The sequence below is a fragment of the Trypanosoma melophagium genome (assembly GCF_022059095.1).
Source record: "Trypanosoma melophagium isolate St. Kilda chromosome Unknown ctg23segment0, whole genome shotgun sequence".
Classification (NCBI taxonomy): domain Eukaryota; phylum Euglenozoa; class Kinetoplastea; order Trypanosomatida; family Trypanosomatidae; genus Trypanosoma; species Trypanosoma melophagium.
The window spans coordinates 426454-439466 of record NW_027125153.1 but is presented as its reverse complement, the minus strand read 5'-3'; the positions used below and the strand labels follow the sequence as shown (position 1 = coordinate 439466).

The following is a 13013-nucleotide window of genomic DNA, read 5'->3' as shown; positions in this document are numbered from 1 at the left end:
GTAGTGTGAGAACGGGCTGGTGCTTCCACCTCTGCCGCAGACAAGTGAGGCAAAGGATAATTCTGCACCTCAATCTCTGCAGTCCCCGCAGCAGCAACACCAGGAGGATTTGTGAGAGGGTTCAGAGTCGTCTCCACTGCGGCTGCTCTACGTGCAGACCGAGACTCTGCAGTGTCTTCCTGAGCCTTTTCTCTCCGTTTTTTGGGTCGCCACCACAGCAGATATAACAGAATGAGAGCCAAAATAACAAGAAAACCCAGAACCCCAAAAACAATACCAACAATGGCACCAACAGACCATTTCTTGGACCTTGGCATCACCGCTGAGTCACCGTCGTGCAGAAAGGGTTTCCTCACATCACGCGACCAAACATAACGGCGACCGTTAAGTGTCTTAGTAGATGCAACAAAGCAGAAGGTCAAGTAGTTAGCGGCTAATTCATACCTATTGTAGAGACTCGAGGTATCAACATCAACAGATGGAGAATTTGGGGAGGTACTCTCCACACACACAGAATCTTGAGCAGTACTTACAGACTCACACGGTGTATTAGGCGACACCGCACACACTTCATATGGTTCCTGCCTCCATGAAAGGTCACCCCCATGCACACCAATCGTCGCCAACGTGTTTGCGTTCACAGTGACATTGAAAACAAAGGGATCCTGCAGTACTCTTACTGGAAGCGCAGCGGGGGAAATACCAACATCTGTGCCGAAATCCGTGCAGGCGGCATAGTCACCAGCTGTTGCAGAGAAAGGACCACCCCCGGCAGACAAGTATACACGATCACTGTTGGCGGACCCAGTGCACACATCAACACTCAATACCAGATCACCACTGTTTACCTTCACGCGCGGACACCCACTGTATGGGCACCTCACTAGAAACGCACTGCTCTCCTCAGCAACAGCCGCCTCCAGGGATTCAGGGCCCCACGGTACGGAGACCCTCCTCGCGCCGGGAACCCTCGCTCGGTGCGTCTTCAAATCTTGGGGGAGGTTCGCAGTTGTGGGAGTTTGAGTGGGCGGACGCCCGCGGGAGGGTGCCCGGTGCGGTCTTTTATTTCGTGTGTTGTGACTTATGTTTCTTTGGTTGTGGGTGTTTTTTTTTTTTTTTGTGGTCACCTTTGCTTGGGTTTGGGTCCTGCGGGACCGTGACGTGCGTTTTTCTTTTTTTTTGTTTCTTTGTGTGTTTGATTAATTTTTTTTGTTCTTTCTGTGTTATTCTTTCTGGTTATTTGTTCTGATGCCCTTTTCTTGTGTATTCTAACTTTTGTTACCCTCAAAGAAAATTAATGTTATTTGTATCTAATTTTTGTTTTTGTTTTTCGTATTTTTTTTTTTTTTTTGCTTGGCTTTAGCTATGAGCGGTAAAACCTGTATCGTTGGTGATTCCATATGCGGCTCTGCTGGTATTTCAAAGTTCTCTTGCCTAAGTGAGGATGTTTTTCTCAGGGGTTACAGTACTTATGAAGGCGATCATCCAAATGAAGCTGCAGCCGCACAGGAGGGAGGAGGCGAGATTGTGGCTGCCATTAATGGTTTGATAGAAGTTACTGATCGTGTTGTTTCTGTAAAGGGAATGTCATCTCGCTATCATCCTGAAATAGGTGACATTGTAATTGGACGGGTAAAGGAGGTAAGTGGAAATCGCTGGCGTATCGATATTGGTGCTTTTCAAGAAGCAGTGATGTTGTTATCTAATGTGACTGAACCAGGAGGTATACTCAGAAGAAGGGGAAGAAGTGATGAACTCAGTATGAGACAAATAATTGACCAGGATGAACTAGTTGTGGCGGAAGTGCAGCGTATCTCTTCAGATGGTGTTGCATCTCTCCATACTCGATCTGGTGAAAAGTATGGGAGGTTATCTGGGCTTGGTACATTTATCTCGGTCTCTCCCGCTCTTGTAAAACGTGCTAAATATCAGTTTTTTACCGTTGAATCATTTCCTGTAAATGTTATTCTGGGTATAAATGGAATGATATGGATCTCCCCAGATGCTCAGCCAAAAGTTTCAAATGGTGTTTCTATCCCTCCAAATGAGGAAGGTGATGTTGATGTAAGGCGCAGCGTCGCACGTGTGGCGAACTGCATTAGGATAATGAATGGTACCCGACTTCCTATTTTTGCTAAATCTATTAATGCTGCTGTTGAAGTCTCTATTGATTTGGGACTTGGTCCGTTTGAAATTCTGCAGCAGTCAAATTACGAACAGATAACAACTGCCGTTTTGGAAAAAATAACAACAAGAAAGCACTTACTATGATGCGGTTCGTGTGTGTGCGTGTTTTATTATTATTATTATTATTATTATTATTATTATATTTCTTTTGATTTATTTGTGCCCTTGTTTGATATTTCTTATTATATGTGTAACATTCAGATAAAAAACCTGGTTCTTCTTTCTCACTTTCTTTCTGGATTGAAAGGACCATTACTAAGATGAGGATGACTGTTAGACGTAGTCGTTATGCATTGATTTTACTTGGTGTGGTTTATTTAATAGTTATCTTTGCATTGCTGTATGACGATACAGCGAAAAAAACTGCAATTGTAGTACCTCATGGCGAACCACGTATCGAATTGGCTTATCGTAATACAGGAAACCTAATCATGGTTCCTGGTCATGGGGTTCTTGGCGCCCTGAGCGTATCTGACTGGAGAAACGAGAATAATTGGGGCTTGGAGCCGCATCAACTTCGCGATGGCGTTTCTTTGCCCCTTTGTTTTGCCTCTCATATTCGACGTGGTTTACAAATCCTTAAAGAAGATGTTAACGCTTCGCTTCTTATTTTTTCAGGTGGTCAAACACGTGATGGAAGTGGACCACGGAGTGAGGGACTTAGTTATTATCTCGTGGCAGAGGAGACAGAGTTGTTCGGTCTTTTTGATTCAGTAGTTGAGAGAAAATATGTTTTGCAAAACCGAATTTTCGCGGAGGAATTTGCCAGAGATTCTTACGAAAATTTGTTATTTAGTATTGCGCGGTTTTATGAAGTAACGGGGCGATTTCCTGAGAGAATAATCGTCGTGGGTTGGAAACACAAGGAAAAGCGCTTCTCTACTTATCATAGAGAGGCAATACGTTTTCCACGAAGCAAGTTTACGTATATTGGTCTTAACTTTGAGGATGCTGGTGTATTTGTCCAGAATTTAGAACCCTATCGCAAAGCTTTGCCTTACAGCGATGCCCATGCTCTGGCCCTTGTGACTGAAGATATGTATCTTTGTAACTCCGGAAAAAGGACTAGAGCCAAAAGAAATCCTCAATTTCGAGTTCCCCCCTACGAACTGAGCTGTCCCCCTCTTCGCCCTTTGTTGCGCTACTGCGGTCCTTACCTGATCGATAGGAAATTAGTTCCCTGGGGATAGTTGGAATATTATTCGTCTTTCTTTTCCCTTTGAAATTGGATATTTATTTTCCCCGAATTCATGGCACCTGAATGCAGTTTGGCACTTTTTTTTTCTTGGCGGGGGGAGTTTTTTTTTTTTTGCTCCTGATTTTCGTTTTACACATTCTCTCATCTCTTTCTTTCTTTTCTTCTATATATGTGTTTTTCTGTTGTAATTGCTTTTTGTGTCTTTTTTCCTTTTTTTTTTCCCACATTTGAATGGCGTACTTCAATGACTTCACCCAGGAAAATTCCTGAAAGTAAGGGTCTTAATATCGAAGAGGAACTGGAAGCGGATGATTATTTTGAAGTTGATACCTCAGAGGATTTTGAGCGACTGTTTGAAAGTAGTAGAAGGAAAAAACGAAATGTAACAGAAATATCTAATGTTATTAATACTCTCATTTTTCAGGAGAAGGATGAAGATACAGAAAGTGATATTGAATATATTATCGAATATATTACCGGTTCAGAATCACAATGGCGCAGTAATAGTCCCGAAGTTAATGAGTTCAGAACTTTTCTTGCCGCATCATTTCCAGTTGTGTCGTTTGCAATGATGGAAGGGAAAAACACTGTGGTAGAGCACGCATGGCACGTGTAATAGAAACCGAGGGATTTACTTTTCGAAACTCATTCCACTCATATTGAAATGTTGACACGACTGAGCCCTAGAAAGTTGGGTCAAAGCTTCGGCATAGTATTACTTCGTATTTGGTATGTAGATCTCGCTGGATGCACATGTTCTTCACTACGGGAGTTCCCATTTGATATGAAAGCTTGGGAAGCTATTAGGACAACAATGGAACGCCTATTTTCTGTTACTAACTTTGACAAAAGTAAAAAATCGAGGACTTGTTTATATTTTTAGAATACAGGGCCGAAAAGAAAATGTGTATGGTGACGAAATATTAATAAACTTTCGCTACATAAGAGATTGTGTAACACAGCAGCGCGAAATTAATGTAGTTGTGGAATCCCACAAGGAGTCGTTATTTACCGATCCTTTATTTGTACCCTCTTATCCATCAGCTGTAATGAGAGGTAAAAATGAATTAAATCTTGACAAAGAAAATCCTGTTGACGTTGGACATCAATCAGAAATTAGTTTATGGGATATTAATGACAATCTAATTATAGAGGCTATCGATAGCCTTCAAAACCTTGTTTTTTCGCAAGGAAGAGCGAAAGAAGGAGGGGTTCGTGAAGGGGAACCTTTATATATCGCTATACTTGTAGAAATTTATTTTGGTGGTAAGTTATGTTGTTTACCTCAACTGACGAAATGGGTATCATGTTGTGATGTGGTCGGTTAGAAGGAACTTGCTTGTTCTTCGCGTGTTAATTGGAAGAGAAATAATGGGTTGATATTTGGCATATTACTCTCAGATGCACCGCATGAACTTAAGCTATGTATAACTATTCTTGGTACATGTGGCGAAAGACTAAATAGTGTGGTCTCCCTTAGCGCTAAATAGATCGTTCTAATGGCAGAGGAACTTCTGGCTGCAAGAAAAAGTGATGAATATCACGTGGGTCCCAATATTCTTTCTTTGGTCAACTTCATTACAATTTTTTGATCATCTTGCACGTATAAGAAAGGGGAGACTGGAACTAAATCTCTGGAATACACGAAATAAAGCGAATCCAATGTCTCCTTCTTTAATGAATTCAGATAAAAATAGTATTTCTCTTTCTTGGGTATTTCCTACATTTACCCATATGGTACGTATCCCAAAAGGTGAACCTCCAATTCAAAAGAGGCGTGATTGAGAACGGCAGCTTTGTGATCGCAAATTTCATCTTGTTGAGTCTTTACAAAAAAGCCAGATTGAGCAATTAAAACAACTCAAAAGAATTCTTGGCAGTGATCCGTTGTCGAAACTTACACTAAGTGATGAAGTACTCTTATGGAAATATCGTGTAGAACTTATTTTTAACCCCAAGGCCCTTGCAAAGTTTCTTCTTGCTGATAATTGGCTTCAACCGTATGCTGTTTATGAAGCTCATTCTCTTATGGAGAGATGGGCTCTACCTCAACCTATTGCTGGCCTTGAACTTCTAGACGCACTCTATGTTGATATCAAGGTTAGAGAGCATGCTGTAAAGCTTCTTGATAATATGAGTGATTATGAGCTTAAAGGTTGTGTTTTACAATTAGTACAAGTTCTAAAGCACGAACCTTATCATTATGCAGCTTTATCAAGATGTTTACTTCGAAGATCATTGCGTTCACCTCGTGTTATTGGACACCATATCTTTTTGTACCTTGTTTCAGAAATGGGTAACTCAAGTATCTGTGAACGTAATGGGCTTCTCCTGGAGGAGCTAATAAGACGCATGCCAGAGCGAAGAGGTTATTTGCGTCAAATATATGTTACGGATCTGTTGTTTGAAACTTACATACGAGTCAAAGATGCACAGAGAAGGAACCGTGTTGACTGCCCTAGAGAACATCTCAAAAACCTACGTTTACCTTCTCGTTTTACTCTTGCATTACATCCATCAATGGAGAGTAGTGGACTTGAAATAGGCAAATGTAACGTAATGGACCCCAAGAAATTTCCTCTTTGGCTTGTATTTCGTAATTATCAAAGAGAAGAAAAACCTTTTTATGCTATTTTTAAGGTTGGAGATGATTTACGACAAGATTTGTTGACTCTTCAGCTTTTAGAATTGATGAATTCGCTTTGGAAGTCCTGTGGGTTGCATCTACACATTATTCCTTATGGTTGTGTTGCTACTGGTGAAGGTGTCGGAATGATTGAAGTAGTTCTTAATAGTGATACTATAGCTCACATAACTCGCAAAGATGGTTGTGCCCAAGCTGCCTTTAGTGAAGGGCCCTTGATGAATTGGCTAAGACAATTTAACCGAGAAAGACAGGATGTAGAGAGATGTCTATGGAATTTTCTTTACGGTGTTGCAGGATACACTGTGGCTATCTGCGTTTTGGTTATTGTTGACCGTCATAATGGCAATATTATGCTTAGACAAGATGGAACTCTTTTCCATATCGATTTTGGTCATTTCTTAGGGAATTTTAAAACAAAATTTGGTATCAAAAGCGAAACTGTCCCTTTTATTTTTACTCCTATGTGTGCCTACATGTTGGGAAGTCAAAGTGGTCCTATTTATCTATATTTGGTATATGTAGCATCTCAAGCATTTAACGTTGTAAGACGTTTTAGCAGTACGTTAATGATTCATTTTTTATTAATGCTGTCAACGGGAGTACCAGAGTTACAAAAAGTTGAAGATATAGAGTGGTTGAGAAATGTTTTGCTTATTGGTCGCACAGATGAGGAAGCTAAAGAAGACTACAAAAATCAAATATCTCTTGCTATCGCGAACATAAGAACTCTTTTTAACGACTATATTCATATAATGATACATTAATAGGATTGTATTTCTTCTTCCTTTTATTTGACTGCAGATGCTTGATATTTTATTCGAGATAAATGTGTTTTTATTTCTATGGTGATACCTAGTCGAGAAATAAAGAAAAACAAACATTGGTAACAAAATGTGGTGTTTGTTTCTTTTCGTTATTCCTCTTCTTTGTATCCCAAGAGTAAGAGTGCCGTACGTTCTTAAAACTGATTCTACTGTATTGTGCGATGTTCGAAACTGCAACTCATGGGAACCAAGAGAACATTTTATCAAACTATTGAACAGTGATGTGGAATGTAAAAAGAGGAGGACAACTCATCTATGGGGGTTATATATATATATATATATATATTCCTCTCTCTGGAGGTTAAAGTTTGAAGGCTGTGTCTGTGTTCTCTTCCACTGACAAGCTGTTGTTCAAACTCGTTTGTGGCTGGCAGTGGATTGGATTTACCCGAACCAGGATGCTTCCCGGTTTCTTTCAATCATGAATATTCCAAGTTAAGAGTTCCCCTTATTTTAATTTCTCTGTATTTTCCTATTATATTTGGATAGATCTTTTTTTTTCTTGCTACCTTCATTGTTTGCTGGGGTAGTAAGGATTCTTGAAAATTGCCATGATATTCAGACCACATTGTATTGTATTTTAAAGCAAGTGTTCTTCAAGTTGTATTTAACACTACAGTAAAGGTGTTCAAGGAAACTGGTCCCTTAAAGCAGATGTATCGCTTTGCATGATGATCTCGTGGAGAATTGTATCAGGTATTCTTAAAATGTACAGGTCATAAGTGTATTAGTGCCAAAGAGTGAAAGGGAAGGGGAGGGGTGTAACCCAAAAGGTAACAACGAGACTCTAAAACGTTTTGAAAAGAGTCTGGAAAAACATCCGGTTATAGTCCGTTGATTTTTTTTTGTTGTTGCTGTTCTTGCTATTGTTCATTGGGAGATCGTTGTGGTGAGGATTTCGTTTTCTCTACTTCTCTTGTTGTGGGAAGTGCTAACAATAAAACAGGATGGAAACCATTCTCTGCCGTGCTGCTATGGGAAACTCTGGTTCTTTCCTTGAACTACAGACTTGAAGATGTTGTTTGCTACTAAAGGTGAAATGTTTCATAACAGTTGACTATAGATGCATAATTTTTCCTACCGTATGACGTCTCTTTTTTTTTTTTTTGTGTGTGTGTGAAGGACCCTTGGTTGTTACTTTGTAGAAGGGTTTCTGCTTCGTATTTTTTGTCTTTTTTTTTCTATCTCTACCCGTGTGTGTATGTGTGTTTGTATTTTCTGGTATTTTGGTGATAAATAAAAAAACAACGTAATCATTGTTTTTCTTTTCTTTTTTGCTCGACTTATAAAGAGTGGTATCAAGAAAATGAGAGATATAATCTTATATTATTAAAACGAAAAAAAAAACAGTGATTTTATTTTCTTTTTGTGAGATATGTTTTTTCTTTTTCTTGAAGGTGTTTTTTTTTTTTTTTTTGCTTTGGATTATGTCGTGGTGGAGTTCCCTCTCGAAGCAGTTGCTCTTGCAAGTTCGCAAGCATCCTGCTGTAGAGAACTATGCTCGTCAAGGAGTAACTTATCTCTGGAATCATCCGTCCAGAAAAAAGGCAGCCACTACGGTCTCTAACTCATGGGAAGAGATGAGGAAGCGAATGGAATCTTCCATTCCAATATCCAAACAGTCAGGATTTAAGAAAACCAAGGATGGTACTGGATATACAGCCCATATTATTAATATATGGAACACGTATAAGGGACGCGTGTTTTCTTTTATTGCTGTGAACTTCATGGGTATTATTTTTCTCTTTCAATTCGGATCTGCTCTCTGGCCGACGGCAAAAGAAATGGTTGCTGGTTTTTTTAATGGGAGGGAAAGAAAAATAGGAGGTGATGAGAACCCTGTACGTACTATCAAGGCACGTCCTGTGAATACTGAAAACCCAGAAAGGGCTGAGAAGCAATTGGCTTCGCGTCGTGGGGTTGAACATAAAGTGAAAGTTGAATCTTTAAAGGAATCGGCCTTTAGATTTTTAGACAGCTCTGACGAGCACGTACAAAAATATATGAAGCAGATGGAGCGTAATGTGTTCGGTGACGTGGAAAAAGTGGATTTTTCTACCTCTTTTAAATTTCGTATGAGTGAGGATGAAGAGTTCAGGTCGTCAGTAGGGAGTAACGTAATTACTGGTTCTTCTCCCTAGTGGTTCTTGCAATGGATCGAGAATCCAGATTATTATTATTATTATTATTATTATTATTATTATTATTATTATTATTATTATTATTATTATTATTATTATTATTATCATTGTTATTGTTATTTTATCCACAATTATTTTTAAAATAGTGGCAAATCGAATGGGTTGTGGGGGTACCCTCACTAGATTCGTATAGATCATTTTAAAAGTTTCACTTCCTTATAAGTATATTCATATTTATATATATTTCCTTTTTGGTTTTTTTTTTTTTGTAGAGGGTTTCCTCTGATGCCTGTTCACTCACATTTAGATGCTGGAACCTTGCAGGCGGTTTTACAAACCGTATGTGTCACAGGAGAGCCAGCTATAATTGCTCCATCAGCGTTCGTGGGAGAACTTGATGCTGTAGTCGATGAGGTTAAAAAACATGGATTAAAACTGGCAAGCATTCCTAATGGTGGTATCACTATTTTACCGCCTATTCCTGTCAGTGATATTGAGCTTTTTGACTTTTGTGCAGAATATTGCAAGGCTCGTACTCATGAAGAACGCTTGACTGTGCGTCACCAAATAAGCAATCACACTTTTTCGACAAGTAATCCTGCTCTTACTTTGCCTTGTCGACCACTCTATAATCCTGCTGACTACGTTTTGCGTATAGTTCATCTCTGTGCAGAACTTTCTTCCAGTACAGAAGAGGAATTTCGAAGAGCCTACGCCACTGCACCACTTCTGCATATAAACCCTGTTCAAAATATTTGTGAAAAACTGCGTGGTATGTTTCAGTCTGGTTCTCTTCACGCCCATCCTTGGACTACTGAAGAGGAGTCAGATAGCAGAACTTCAGATGAAGTGATAGATGAAGTCCCTTTCGCTTTCGATGCCTTTGGCAGCGCTAACAGTGAAGCTGAATCTGACGTTGAAGATAATATAGATGATGATCTGACAGGACAGGAGACTGTAGATAACACAACAGGTCCAGTGGGTGAGTACTTATCGGAGAAAGATTTCAAACTAATAACTGAAAGTGGTGTTTTTTACGATGACTCAGGGGAACGTGTACAGGCTATATATGTGCGAGGTGGCATTAAAAAGGAGATTTGTCAGCAGGCATCTGTTGCCTTAGAAGCAGCTGCAACAACTAAAAATCTTAGAAAAGCCGTAAATGGTGGTGAAACTAATCCAGAAACAGGTATAGTTGGTTATTATGATTATCTTAATAACCCAACTACGCGAAAATGTCGGGAAACAGAATTTACAAGAAAAAATTGGAGTACTTTTGCTGCTCCTTGTGAAGCATTCCTTTTGGCATTAAACAAGCTTTATAGCGAATGTGCACCAACGCATTACAAACTTCAGCGAATTGCTATTCCTCGAAATTGTCAATTGTTTAATACAGTATTTAGTACTATTACAGTAAATCGAAATTTTCGAACAGCTGTACATACAGATAAGGGAGACTTTAGGAGTGGTTTGGGTGCCCTTTGTGTAATTGATGGAATATTTGAGGGATGTCATTTGGCCATCAAAAAACTTGGTAAAGCTTTTCGTCTTGAAAAAGGTGATGTATTATTTTTTGATACATCTCTAGAGCATGGAAACACTGAAGTACATAGTTTTGATTATTGTTGGAAGCGTATAAGTGTTGTTTGCTATCTGCGTACTGGTTTGATGTCCCAAACATGCGAAATGGAGCGTCGACGGCGTCTTAATAAACATCTTGCAAAGCAACTTCTTCTTGAAAAAAGTAAACAAAATATTGTGAATTTAAATGGAATGGACCCAAAACTTCCTCCCCTATATGTACCTTGGAAATTAATGGGTGTGTTATCCCCTGTTCAACAAGTAGCACTTGGATTTGTAGTAGATCGCTTGAGTAGAGGTAATGGTTGTGTTATTGCCTTAACCATGGGATTGGGGAAAACTCTGGTTTCTTTGGCCTTATGTTTTTCACATCTTTATGATCCAAATCCACGTGACATACTTATTATAGCGCCCAAGACAGTTCTTACCCATTGGATAGCTGAAAAACAGAAATGGGAACAATATGGTCTTGTCTTTCCTGAATTTGTTGTATCAGATGGGACAGACTCGGCATCTTTTGAGGTTGCTCTTAAACGATATGAACAACAAATATCTGGGGAGATACCGAGAACAAGCCATATTTTTGTTATTAACCCTGAATACGTAAAAACAGTTGCAAGGAAACTAATAGGATTTCGTCCAAGTCTTATAATTTTTGATGAAGGTCATCGCGTTTCATCAAAAGGAAATAAACTAAAAGATTTTTTAGAAGGTATGGGATGTTCAGCGCGTGTTATTCTCTCTGGTACGCCTGTACAAAATAATGCCGAAGAATTGTATAGACTTATTGGTTGGATAAATCATGATGTACATTCTGTATTGCCACCACGTGTTTTTACGGAACTAGCTGGGTCTATAAATCGTTACATAAATGGAGACGATTCCGCCTTTAACGCTGCTATTTCTGCACAACGTTATATTCAAGAGTGGATGAGTTCTTATGTATTTAGCGTAATGAAAACAGATCTTCCACCACTTCAAGACTACATTATTATATGTGGATTTTCTGGTATTCAAAAAAAAATGTTTGAAGATCATTTCCATATTAAAGACATTGATGGATGCGCTGCTCTAAGAGCTTCTGAACATCGCCCATATCACCTTTCTACACATCCTCTTTGTTTTTTGGGATTTATTTCAGGAGTGTACAAGTCTCTTAGTGGGACACATAGAGCTGCAATGGAGATGGAAGAAGACGAAGAGGAAAGGGATGATAATACTCAACCATACATACTTAACGATGATGATATTGCACTGGTGGATGAATGTTTATCGTTAGTTAACTCTGGATGTTTATCTGAGTTTGTAAGTCTCAGTGGTAAATTAACAGTTCTTATTTCAATTCTACACCTTATTCGAGAAAAAAAAGAAAAAGCAATTATTTTTTCTCAATATGTGGGTTCACAAGATTTCATTTCACGAACCTTAACATCATTTGACATTGTCTCTTCTACTATTCGTGCAAGGGACTGTCATGACAGGAGACGAAAAACGATAGAGAGATTTAGGGATGATCAAAATATCACCTGTCTTGTTCTATCTACTCAGATTGGTGCTTACGGTCTTGATTTCACCGCCGCTAATCACGTTATTTTATGGGATAGTTGGTGGAATCCTCAAGTAGAATCACAGGCTATTGCACGTGCGTATCGGCGTAATCAGACGAAACCAGTCGTCGTGTATCGACTCGCATCAGCGTATGAGGACACTATTATTTTAAGAACGCAAGTACGTAAACTGGCGTTGTTTAGATGTATCATGAACGAGCAGACATCACGGGCGGTGCCTCCCGAAGAATTGCTTGATTGTACTGATACTGAGGAAGATGAACAACGACGTTTTTTATGGTCATCGCTTAAGACAAGCAAACTCGAAGGTGGTGCCGCAGCTGTGACCAAAGTCTTTCGTCACAGTGATACAGTGAAGAGTGAATTATGGGCCTGATCTACCCAGTTGTTATTGTTATTGTTATTGTTTTCCCCTTCCCTCCCTTTCTCTCACTCCCCTTTATTACCTTGCATTCCATCACATAGGATGCCATTGTTTGTGTCCCTCTTTTTTTTTTAATTATTGATGCAATGTTCTCTGGGCGGCAAACTCTCACTATCTTTTGCTTTCCTTTTCAGGAGCTGCAATGTTCACGTTCTCTCATGGCTTGTAGTACCTCCTTTTACTTGTTTGGGCATATTGGATGTATCTACATGTGTAACGTTGTACGGATCTTGTTTTCTATTCTGTGTTTTTTCTTTTTTTTGTGAAACGGTACGCCTTCTCTTGATGAGTTGACCTAAGCATACTTGTGTCGTTGCGATGAACGATACCCGCTTCGCTAATGTTGACGCACTTATTGGTTGTACCAGCTCCCATCTCTGTTTAAACCTCCTGTGAGACTCGTTTATTTGTTTGTTTGCGCTGCAGGGGCAAATTACTGTTTG

The 13013-nt window shown here is 39.4% G+C and overlaps 7 protein-coding genes across 7 annotated transcripts; 6 read left to right on the top strand and 1 right to left on the bottom strand.

Moving 5' to 3' along the window:
* On the bottom strand, positions 1–317 carry LSM04_005769 (uncharacterized protein; the record flags this gene model as incomplete). The annotated part of the gene is made up of 1 exon (XM_067330353.1): positions 1–317. A coding segment is annotated over one exon (317 nt), but the record flags the coding sequence as incomplete, so codon positions are not given.
* A 1048-nt stretch (positions 318–1365) lies between these two features.
* LSM04_006611 (K Homology domain) lies at positions 1366–2271 on the top strand (the record flags this gene model as incomplete). The annotated part of the gene is made up of 1 exon (XM_067330351.1): positions 1366–2271. One exon carries the CDS (start codon positions 1366–1368, stop codon positions 2269–2271), a length of 906 nt encoding a protein of 301 aa, XP_067191499.1.
* Positions 2272–2453: 182 nt separating this feature from the next.
* On the top strand, positions 2454–3377 carry LSM04_006066 (uncharacterized protein; the record flags this gene model as incomplete). The annotated part of the gene is made up of 1 exon (XM_067330350.1): positions 2454–3377. One exon carries the CDS (start codon positions 2454–2456, stop codon positions 3375–3377), a length of 924 nt encoding a protein of 307 aa, XP_067191489.1.
* A 252-nt stretch (positions 3378–3629) lies between these two features.
* On the top strand, positions 3630–4713 carry LSM04_007459 (Phosphatidylinositol 3-kinase Ras-binding (PI3K RBD) domain; the record flags this gene model as incomplete). Its single annotated transcript, XM_067330349.1, has 2 exons — positions 3630–3995; positions 4186–4713. 2 exons carry the CDS (start codon positions 3630–3632, stop codon positions 4711–4713), a joined length of 894 nt encoding a protein of 297 aa, XP_067191519.1.
* A 205-nt stretch (positions 4714–4918) lies between these two features.
* On the top strand, positions 4919–6796 carry LSM04_003418 (Phosphoinositide 3-kinase; the record flags this gene model as incomplete). The annotated part of the gene is made up of 2 exons (XM_067330348.1): positions 4919–5081; positions 5172–6796. 2 exons carry the CDS (start codon positions 4919–4921, stop codon positions 6794–6796), a joined length of 1788 nt encoding a protein of 595 aa, XP_067191436.1.
* Positions 6797–8283: 1487 nt separating this feature from the next.
* On the top strand, positions 8284–8997 carry LSM04_006120 (uncharacterized protein; the record flags this gene model as incomplete). The annotated part of the gene is made up of 1 exon (XM_067330347.1): positions 8284–8997. The coding sequence occupies one exon, from the start codon at positions 8284–8286 to the stop codon at positions 8995–8997; it is 714 nt and encodes a 237-aa protein (XP_067191492.1).
* A 285-nt stretch (positions 8998–9282) lies between these two features.
* Positions 9283–12522, top strand: LSM04_005619 (Helicase; the record flags this gene model as incomplete). The annotated part of the gene is made up of 1 exon (XM_067330346.1): positions 9283–12522. The coding sequence occupies one exon, from the start codon at positions 9283–9285 to the stop codon at positions 12520–12522; it is 3240 nt and encodes a 1079-aa protein (XP_067191481.1).
* Between the last annotated feature and the right edge of the window lie 491 nt (positions 12523–13013).